Source organism: Pinus tabuliformis, chromosome 7, assembly GCF_031772625.1.
Source record: "Pinus tabuliformis cultivar Carrire ecotype Pingquan chromosome 7, CPIR1, whole genome shotgun sequence".
Lineage (NCBI taxonomy): Eukaryota > Viridiplantae > Streptophyta > Pinopsida > Pinales > Pinaceae > Pinus > Pinus tabuliformis.
Window position 1 is genome coordinate 1,863,076,359 of NC_142293.1, and position 11,029 is coordinate 1,863,087,387.

General features: G+C 42.3%; 1 protein-coding gene across 1 annotated transcript in view; it reads left to right on the plus strand.

Annotated features, from left to right (window-relative positions):
* Window positions 1–8,847, plus strand: part of LOC149255892 (uncharacterized) — a 63,467-nt gene extending 54,620 nt beyond the window's left edge. Inside the window, exon 2 of the mRNA XM_089455151.1 lies at window positions 8,563–8,847. Coding sequence (XP_089311277.1) covers window positions 8,563–8,847 — 285 coding nt within the window. The remainder of the gene's footprint in view (window positions 1–8,562) is intronic.
* Window positions 8,848–11,029: the final 2,182 nt, after the last annotated feature.

An 11,029-nucleotide genomic window follows, 5' to 3' on the forward strand; every position in this document is an offset into this window, starting at 1 on the left:
TGTGAATTGTTTGGTTGACAACAGCTCGGGAGAGTAGGACCATGGCCATAAAAATGATGTTTATTGTTAATTATCATGATAAATGGATTGAATGATTGATGCATATGATTTGTAAATGTGTTTCACACTAACATGGTTATTTTTACACAACATAAAACCCCATGGCAGAACCATGAATGCAAGCTCATGGTCATGATTACGTGTTTATTTATTATTTTGAAATGTATAACAATGTGTGTGGTTGAAAAAACATCAAAATCATCATAAAATAGAGAATTTAGAATAATGAGGACCAGAATGGTGGAGTAATTTTTGATCAATCATAGCATGGAAGTGCTGCAGTAAAAGCTAATGAAGAAGAGGAATCAGTTGGCCAAGCAGGAGGGAATCACTCCCCAGACTGGATGGACACCCTGAGAAGCCTAAGGGTTGAGGTGAATAGCTTTAAGACTGACAATGAGAGGTTGGTAAGAACCCAAGAAAGGCAAGCGAAGATCAATGAAGTCCTCTTACAAAGTCTCTTGGACTGGCAGAGACAAAGACAACCTGAGTTGAGGGCCAGTCATAGAGATAGGAAAAGCCTTCATGTGTCATAAGAAAACACCAATGGAGTAGATGGTGGCAGGTCCAGAAAGAGGCACAAATAAGGAAGTGAGGACACTATGCCATGAGGTGAGACTTTGATCACTCCGAGTGGAGGAAATAAAATACGTGTGCATTATTCAAGCAAGCCATCTAGTTTTGCTACGTGGAAGCACCACCATTCTCACCATTACCATCATCACCATTCAGGAATCAAAGGAAAGGACCACATGACTAAGGAGTTTAAGAAAGCCAAACCACCCACACTTGATGGAGATATGAAGAAAGAAAAGGATGCAAAAGCTTGGCTGATGGGAATGAAGAAGTTTTTTAGAATACATGACTATTCTAAGAATATGAAAGGTAGAGTCACCACCAATAACTTGAAGGAAAAAGTAGATATATGGTGGGAGGATTTGAAGAATGTTAGAGGTATTGTTGAGAAGGAATTCACCTGGGATGAGTTTGAAAATATCTTTGGAGAGTAATACTTGTTTGATTTCTATTATGATAATAAGGCAAGATAGTTCTATGAAATCAAAATGGGCCAGTTAACCAGTGATGAGTACGTCACCAAGTTTTTAGAACTATTGAAGTATGTGTTGTATCTCAAGGATGAAAAAGCCAAAATTCACAAATTCTTCAGAAGATTTCCTATGGCATTCAGGGATAAAATTGAGTTGCTGGAACCCCAAACCATGAAAGATGTTATCAGGAAGATGTCACATTGCTATGAGCAAGAAAAACACAAACCTGATATTAAAAGTAATTGGTAGGCTAAAAGAAACCTTGAACATAAGAAGAATTGGCCTAAGAAAATCTCAGAAAGGAAAGAATGTAAGCACCTAGCTCATACAATACAGTTCTAGTAGAAATCCAACTTTGTTGATAAGAAAAATTGTAGCAATCAAAAACAGCACAAACCAAGTTTGAAGGCTGAGAGTTGCTTAAATGCTGGACTTGTGGTGGGAATTATAGGAGGAGAGACTGTCCTCATCAACTAGATGTCAGACCAAAGTGTTGGGACGTGGTCCCCTAGTGTTAATTTTGGGGCTAAAAGCCCAAGTTTTGGGGCATAAAGCCCAAGTTTTTGTATGTAAAGTGTAAAGTATTCGCAATTTATGGTCGCGGAGCACGTAGATGTAAAGTTTCTTAAAGGGTTTCCACCCTTCTTGTATGTAAGTTGTGTCGAATTTAGAATATTTACCCATGGTCTACAGACCATGGGATTGTATAAAAAGGAGAGTCTTAGAAGAGTCTAAGGCAGAAGTAGTAATATTGATGATGAATGTAATGGGTCATTAGTGAAAAGCGAAGAGTTTTAGAGTAGAAGAGAGGCTCTGTAGCTATGTGCGTAGAGGCCTAGGGTAAAAGTCCGCAAGTGAGTACGCGGACCCCTGTAGCTGAGTGCACATGGTAGTTAGAGTCTGTAAGAAGATCTGAAGTACTAATAAAAAAGATTACTCTAGAAATACTCGTGTTTGATCTATTTACTTATGTTATGAATAAATGCGGTTATGTTATGCTGAATAATGGGTTTATGATTTAATGCTATATTGAAGTGTGAATCTATATTTTTTCATTGTTATCTAAATGAAAGTAATGATATCTATTTATGCAAAGAACATATTAATGCATATTGAAGTTATCAATTACTTAAGTTGATTTGGGTAAATACGGAAGTAAGAGTAATTACAAAAGTGCGTAAGTGGTTGATTCACTCAGTTAGGGTCCGCCAATGATAGTCATAGACCTTCGCAAAGGTCTAGAGGCCAGTTAAGAGAAGTATATCGATAAGCCCTAAAAGGATTAGTGATCTGCGTGAGGGCATAATTAAGTCATAAAACGATGTCACTGCCATCTTTGGGTGCGGAAACTTGGCTCCAGTATTCCCCCATACTGCATCAGGTGAGACTTTAGTTCGTGCTTTGTGGATTGATGATGAAAGGGCCAATAGTGTAGGGATTTTTTTGGCTAAATTAACGTTGAACCTGGGTCAGGGCCCCCTAAGGCAACAAATGGTTCTATTGCCGGGATCGGGATCTGCATAAAGAGATGTGTGATGTCGCATCATTGGAATCCGACTAAGAAAGAAATTGAATACTGGTTGGATAGAAAGATGCACGAATTCACAGCACAAGAAAATAGAGATCCGCAATTGACAAAAGAACAGTGGTTGCATAGATACCTGTACATAGATATACTCGAAATCTTCTTATGTTCCTTCCCGGTTGAGTTATACGAGTGTATCGCTAAATTGCCAGATGACCAAGGAAGGTGGAGGCTTGACAGTTCGATAGTGTGGACCCCAGAGTTAGTGTGGAGATTGGAAGCCTACGAAGATAAGATCCCACATGTTTTTGGTCATTGACTTGATCGTATCATAGGAGGATTCGTGACAGAGTTCACGGTCGATATGTCAGTCAGTTACAGTGAAGCAGAGTGCTGGTTCTTCAAGGGACCACGAGGTAAGTGTTTAAGGTCTTTAAATACTTGGATTCAGATGCACTTGTGTGAAAGGTGGGTTATGTAGTTACCTTGATGTTTGGAGCTACATGAAGTGGAAATTTCTTTAAGGATAGAGGGAGAATAGGCCTTGAATAAAGACCGTTGATTGAACCTCCTCTGAGTGACGATGAGGAAACAACACAGGCTTCACCATAGAGTGTTGTTCATTTAATAACAAAAAGGATCCCGGGAATACCCCATCCACCCACCCCACCTCTGCATTCACCTCCATAGCATACCCCTTCACCCACACCACCACCATCTCTGCCACCGTTCAATATGGCAAATGTTGTAAAGTTGCTTGTTTTCAAGGGTTCAAGAAATGAGGACGCGGATCAGTTTTGGTTTGTCATGAAGGTCGTATGGGAAGCTTAGGGTATTACGGATGATCAAATGAATAGAGAAATGTTGGTCACTACTTTACAGGAACGGGCACTGACATGGTACATTAAGTATTGCACTGATAACCCGATGGCTTCATTAGCAGATATTCAGACTGCGCTGAGTAAGGAATTAAGTAGACCTAAGTCTGAAGCAAAATCAATTGTGGGATTCAAGGAGATCATGATTAAGCCGGGCAAGACACCCTGGGATCTGGATCAAAGATTGAAGTGCACGATCCGCAAAGCTAACATGAATCTTATAGATGGGCAACAATGCAAATGTTGTGTGGCTTCACTCTTGCCTCATCTCAGGGTTGCTTTATCACAACAAAAGATTGGGACCCAGGTGAAAGCCCTGGAGATTGCGATGAAATGGCATGAGACACAGACAAAAGATGCTAATATGGGAGTTAAACAGATTCACACGCAATTGCAAAACCTTTGCCTAAAGTTTCAAAGTCTGAAGAAGGATAGAGCAGTTCGACCAGAGGTGCGCGAAGAAGTTTGGTGCCTGAAATGCAAAAGTCAGGGGCATGACAAAGATCACTATTTAGTCTTCGTGAATTATGTTTCAACAGGCGGGCCTATACCTCTGATGCTGGAATCTCAAGCAAGGCCAAGTATAGGGCCCTCGCTATGGTGTGCTATCTGTCAGGTAGCTGGAAAACATGTGACAGACAATTGTCACATGCTGCAGAAATTTGTACAGACACCACAACAACTCTTCTACAACTTTTGTCAATCGGTGGGTCATGATGAGCGTAACTGTCATAGCTATGAGCTAATGATGGATAGAACACCCGCATATAGAGTGCAGGAAGAAAATCGGCCTCTGGATCAAGGCGTTGGGGGAGTGCGAGGAGGATATCAGGGATGCAGACGAGGCTGAGGTGGAGAAGGACCTGGTAGAGGTTAGGGACATGTTATTTGCTACAATTGTGAGGGACTAGGACACTACGTGTGAGAATGAACGAACCAAATGTGACACTACACTCAGTTTGACCACATGATAGAAGACTGCCCTGTATTACTAGCTAAGATATGCAAAAAAGGGGCACAACCTCAGCAACCTACCTAGAACCTACAGATGATGAGGGCTAAACCCCGAGAATAATACCCCTATGTGAATATTGTGATGTGAAGTGGAATGAAAACTGGCGAAGGTAAGGGAAAGTGGCATGAAGGGGGTGAATGGGTCCACAAATCTCCAGAGAAGGAGGTTCGATTTGATTTGGAGCGTGAGAAGGAAACTTTCATGGAAGCAAAGAAAAGCTTCGCTAAGGCCTCTACCTCAAGAAGTCAGGATCAACAGTTTGAATAAATGGAGCCATCCTTGCTTACTACCTTTTTGGATACATGTATGAAGCTTCTACATGATATCAAGGCCATAAAAGGATTATAGGAGTTGATCAATAAATGTGCTAGTAATACTCTTGAGGGACTGTGCGTGGTCAGGAAAATTGGTAAGCATAAGACAAGAATAGGGCGTGAGATGAAGCTCACTGTGCAAATAGGAGAATATGAAATGGACCAAGTCATTCTGGATCTAGGGTTCAACGCGAATGTTTTGCCTAAAAAAACATGGGAAAGAATGGGGAGACCGGCACTGCAGTGGTATCCTATTCAATCGAGGATGGTGAATCAGTAAAAGATTATCCCCATGAGAAGATTACAGGGAGTGACAGTCGATATTGAAGGCACGAGTGTGTTGGACAATTTTAAAGTGATAGAGATTGTGGATGAAAACAATCCCTACCCTGTGATCCTTGGGATCGACTGGGCTATCGACATGAATGAGGTGATCAATTTGAAGAAGTGGGCGATGTCATTTGAAAGAAAACCGCTCTGCATCATAGTACCATTGGACCCCGAAGAAGGACCATGCTGCACTGAACTAATCCGTGATTACGAAAGTGACGATGATTTGGACCAAATTTATAAGATAACGACGCAAGATCAAGATTGGGTGAATCCGACAGCTGATGGGTGTATTTCATGGGACCGCGAAAGCTCTTGCACATCAGATTCAAATGAGGAATTGGAACACTAGCAGAATCAATTGCACGAAGTGTCTACGCTACACTATAACATGATGACCAAATCACTGCATTGCATATCATCGGATGTAAGAATTCTACCTTACTATGATGGTTTAACTGACGTGGATAAATTTTTGGATGCATTTAAAAGGGAAGTGCCAGGGAAGCATTTCTTCTAAGCCTCGGACTTGGCGTTGCATGCTACCCCTGTAAGATGGTGGGCTATGCATAAAGACAACTTCGATAGATGGCACGAATATCGAAGAATGATGAACATGCGGTTTGGTTGCCCAAAAGTACGCTTGATAGAGAAATACGATGGAAGGAGTGATTTGCGCGATCACTTAGCCAAATGGACCGATGCTTATGGAGCATAACTGCAACTAGAGTGGGTGCATCTGTTCTGTCACACCTTGGATGTAATACCTATGAATTGGTACTTGGAGACAGAGCTCCGCCATGGCACGAACGAATGGGATATTTTGAGATAGGAATTCTTGATGACATTTAGCTTTGAAGATGGATTTGAATGCATTGATGAAGCACTGTAGGAGGTCAAAGTAGTAATCTTTAGAATACCGCAAGATCCCTTGGATTTAATTCAACTAGATTGGACCACCTAGCTACACAATGTGTTGGAGTGATACAATGTGACTGCTGAAGAGGAATATGAGGATCCGAGGAACATTAACATCCCAGAAATAGAAGGTTGCTGCGAAGTTGAGGGGACGCAAATAGAAAATCTAGATATCACCATGCCGCTGAAAACGAGACAAGTGAACATTGGGATAGAAGTGGAGCTGAAGTTTGTGAAGATAGGGGACTACTGGGATGATGCTGCAGTGGATAAGGTCGTTGAGTTGAACTGTGAATACCAGGACTTGTTCCCTACAACGTTTTCAGATCTGAAAGGGATAATAGGATATTTAGGAGTAATGAGGATAACATTGAAACCAGATGCGAATCTTGTGAAGCAGAGGCCATATCACTTCAATCCTAAGTACAAAGAAAGGGCCCGCTTAGAATTGGACAAAATGTTAGCGGCATGAATCATTGAACCAGTGGAGGAGTCTGACTGGGTAAGTCCTATGGTAGTTCAGGAAAAGAAGCAGAAGGATGAAATAAGGATATGCGTAGATCTTAGGAAGTTGAATGGTAGGTGGGTGCATGATCCTTTTCCAACTCCGTTCACCAATGAAGTGTTGGATAATGTAGGAGGATAGGAAGCATATTCGTTCACTGATGGGTTTTCAGGGTACCATCAAATCAAGATCGCGTCGGAGGATATAAGTAAGATAACCTTCACAACCAAGTGGGGATGCTTTCAGTATACTATAATGCCTTTTGGACTGAAGAACGTGTTGGTGATATTTTCACGCGTAGTCATCACGGCGTTCAAAGACTTCATTCACAAGTTTCTGGAGGTATATTTCGACAATTGGACGGTGTTTGGGATGGTGAAGCTCCATGTAGCTAGCCTACGTTTGATGCTGGATACATGATGGAGGTATCAGATTGCGCTCAATTTGAAGAAATGTTTGTTTTGTGTTCCTTTTAGAATCTTGTTGGGCCATGTGGTATGTAGACAAGGATTAATGGTGGCCCCAGCTAAGATAACATTTATAATTAATTTGGAGGTGCTAAGAAGTGTGAAACAGCTGCGTACAACGCTGGGGCATACGAGATACTATAGAAAGTTCATGAAGAGTTATGCCCAGATTACCGCACCGATGGAGAAGCTGCTAAAGAAAGATGCTACATTCTGTTGGAATGAAGAATGTCAGCGGAGCCTGGATCTGTTAAAGGAAAAGATGGTCACCGCACCAATCCTAGTCTTCTTGGATTGGAAGAAGGAATTTCATGTGCATATGGACGTGTCATGTATTGCACTCAGAGCGGTACTGACACAGGACAGTGAGGGAGAGTTGGATCACCCTATAACATTTGCAAGTAGGAAGTTGTCTAAAGCTGAGAAGAGCTATTTAGTGACATAGTGTGAAGGTTTGGCTATGGTGTGCATGCTCCAGAAGTTCAGACACTACTTGCTAGGTGGACACCTTAAGATGTATATAGACCATTCTGCATTGAAGTACCTGGTAAACAAGCCTGTGTTGGGGGGGAAGATATAAAGATGGTTGTTGTTGTTTCAGGAATATGATTTTGAAGTCATTGTGAAGCTTGAATGATTGAATGCAAGACCAGATCATCTGTTGCACATTGAAACAAGAGAGGAGCCTGCTAATTTGGAGGAAGGACTACCTGACGCGTGGCTCTTTGCGGTGTACGTAGCTGACAATCACTTTGAAGATATCATACACTTCTTGACGACAGGAACGGCTCCAGAAGGGTATACTAGTAAAAAAAATAAGGAATTGGTGGTGCGCGCGGCATACTTTTCTGTCATTGCAGGACATTCATATAAAATGGGCTTTGATGAAATTCTACGCTGTTATGTGCCTGAGTTGCAATGAAGCAGCATCCTAGCCAAAGCTCATGGAGGGGCTGTGGGAGGCCATTATGTAGGCAAGGCAATAACGCAGAATATTTTATGCGTTGGGTTGTGGTGGACAACACTGTATAAGGATTCCAAAGCTTATTGTAAGGCATGTGATGCATGTCAAAGGACTGGTAGGTCATCACAAAGGGATGAGCTGTCTCTAAATCTGTAGATGTTGTTACAGCCATTTGAGAAATGAGCAATTGATTTTGTAGACCCGATTCAGCCTCCAGGAAAGAAGACAAGTGCGTGGTATATCATCACTGCGACAAAGTATTTGGCCAGATGGGCAGAGGCACAACCTGTAAAGGATTGTACAGGGGAGATAACAATGAAGTTCCTCTTTGAATATGTGCTGACTAGGTTTGGTTGCCCAAATATTTTGATGAGCGATCGTGGTACACATTTCCTTAATGAAACGATCAGTGCATTGATGGAGGAATTCCAAGTTTATCATAAAAAGAGTATGCTATATCACCTGTAGGCTAATCGGACAGTTAAAGCATTTAATAAGATATTGGAGAATGCTCTGACAAAGGTTTGCAATGTGCAGAGGAATTATTGGGATGTGCACGTACCTGCGGTGCTAAGTGCTTACAGAACTACTTGTAAGAAGCTCACTGGACAGAAACCCTTTAGGCTAGTCTATGGCGTAGAAGTTGTGATGCCAATGGAGTATATTGTACGTAGTCTATGCATAGCAGTGTTCACAGGAATGGCGGATTGCGGATCCTTAGAAGAGAAGCTTGTGCAATTGACAGAGCTTGAAGAAGATAGATTTTTGGCTGGATTCTATCAGCAAGTTTATAAGGAGTGCGAAAATTCATGGCATGATTGAGACATCAAATTGCGCACCTTCAAGGTAAACGATTTGGTTTTATTATATGACAACAAGTTTGATAAATTTGCAGGAAAATTTTAGATGCATTGGCTGGGGCCATATGTAATCAAAGAGATTACTGATGGAGCAGTTCAACTAGTGAAATGGAATGGGGATCCGTTTCTCGAAAAGGTAAATGGAAGCCGATTGAAGCCATACAATGAGGATCTAGCTAGATGACTATATTATGGAAGCATAGTCTTAGTGCTCCAGGAAATTGAAAGGAGGCACGTGACTCTAAAATACACTGCCCGGGTTGTAGAGTTGTGCAACTAGGGGACTGCGCTAGTTGGAAGAATGTCACAGCATCAGCAAAAGCACGACAGGAGTTGCACTATAGAAGGAGAGACCACACAGGGCAGCCAAAAAGTGACTGTTACTGTCATTGTTCATGATTTGATAGTGAGAAAATGGCTAAGAGGAGCGGGGGTGACATTTAAGGCTGAAATTAAGAGCGAGATCTTTGAAAATCTACCACCAATCTAGCATTTATGAGCGGATTTTGGGGGGAATGGTCGAATTTGAATTCAAATTTTCCTATAAATTACAGATGGTCACCCAACGAAAAACACTTTTCATTTGGAGAGTTGATGTGTCATGTTATTGGTTGCGCATGAATCCTACAGTTTTTGAGGATTTGGTGGCTAGTTCAGTGTTTGACAAGTTACCTAAGGAAACCTAGGAGCTCCTTAATAGCCTCATGTCGGCGCCTATGGAAACTGCAAGTGTTGGAGGATCTATGGCCTCTGAGGGAGCTACCCCTGAGGTTGTAAGTGTGCAGGTGCCTGCAGCAGTGCCAAAATCATCGAGGTCGCTAAGGCCAAAGCCTATGTTGGCAAGAGAGGCTTCCAAGATGAAGAAGGATAAATAGAAGGTGACACGTCTGATGCACAAGTCGCCAAGCAAGCATCAGAGAAAAGAGAAGCCCGCCACGTAGGAGAAAGGAAAGGTGGTAAACCTAGAGGCTGACGAGGGCGCATAGGACATTGATAATGAGGAAGTAGACCCTATCTCAAAGCTACTAGAATACATCCGCCCATGCCAGGGCAAGGTAAAGGTCCCGAAGGACCTTGATGAAGGAAAATTTCTCCTTAACACACCCCTCCTACTATAAAACATAACATTTGAAGGTCCATGCTTGGCGTGTGTCCCACATCTGAAATTAGATAATTGGGACTTGGGGAACACTGGGCGGTTCCCCCACCTGGCTACTAATAATTTCATGTAGAGAGTATTCTACAAGGACTCGGGTGCCACTGCACTGGAGTCGGTGAAGTGGATTTTTCGGGTGGAAAAGGCAAGATTACTAAATCTGCTATGGGTGCCGCATTACCACCGTGCTCCCATAAATTTGATAGTTATCAAATAGTTGCTGTGCCTGGTGCATGACAGGTGCCTGTGGTTGGGAGAGACAATCCTTATAATTGACATGCTGATCCATAGGATCACGCTACTACCCCATTTAGAGCTGAATCCAGCCAAGGATGAAGGAAAAGTTTAAGCTTGTCAAGAAATCATGCGGATATTCAATTTCGAGTATTACGGACCCCGCAGTGAAGGAGGCCACCTAGATCTTAGCTGGGAAGGTAATGAGTAAGTGTCGCATAGTTGAGGTGTCAGCACTAGTTGTTTCATTAGCAACCCAGTGTGCAGAGGGATTACAATTCAATTGGGCATGCTACTTGTGCAGTAAGCTCCTTGCGAATTGTAGGGAGGCATAGGACCACAACAAAACATTCCACTACTCATGGTTGTTGTTATCGATTGTGTTGGTTGCATGGGAATTGCCGGAGGACAACCAGTTTCCTCCGATCAAAAAATATTTGCCAGAAGAAGTGAAGTTTGCTTCGCTATGGGCAATGAAGTACGTTGGATGGGTCCGGGAGAGTAAAATATTTTGGGTGCTAATGGAGTCAAGCATCCGTGCAGCCATCAATCGCAAGCCACGACTGTCACCAACTGTTTTTGAGCAGTTGTTGGGATACATAGAGTTCAAAGTAGACTTCCATTATATCTCCACCCAGGTGCGCAAGGACCTAGAACATAAGTGGTATGATATAACATACCTCACGACAGATGATGCCATAGCAGCGGTCCTCGATTGTTGGTCAGTCGAGGGGCGCACAACATCGAATTTTTC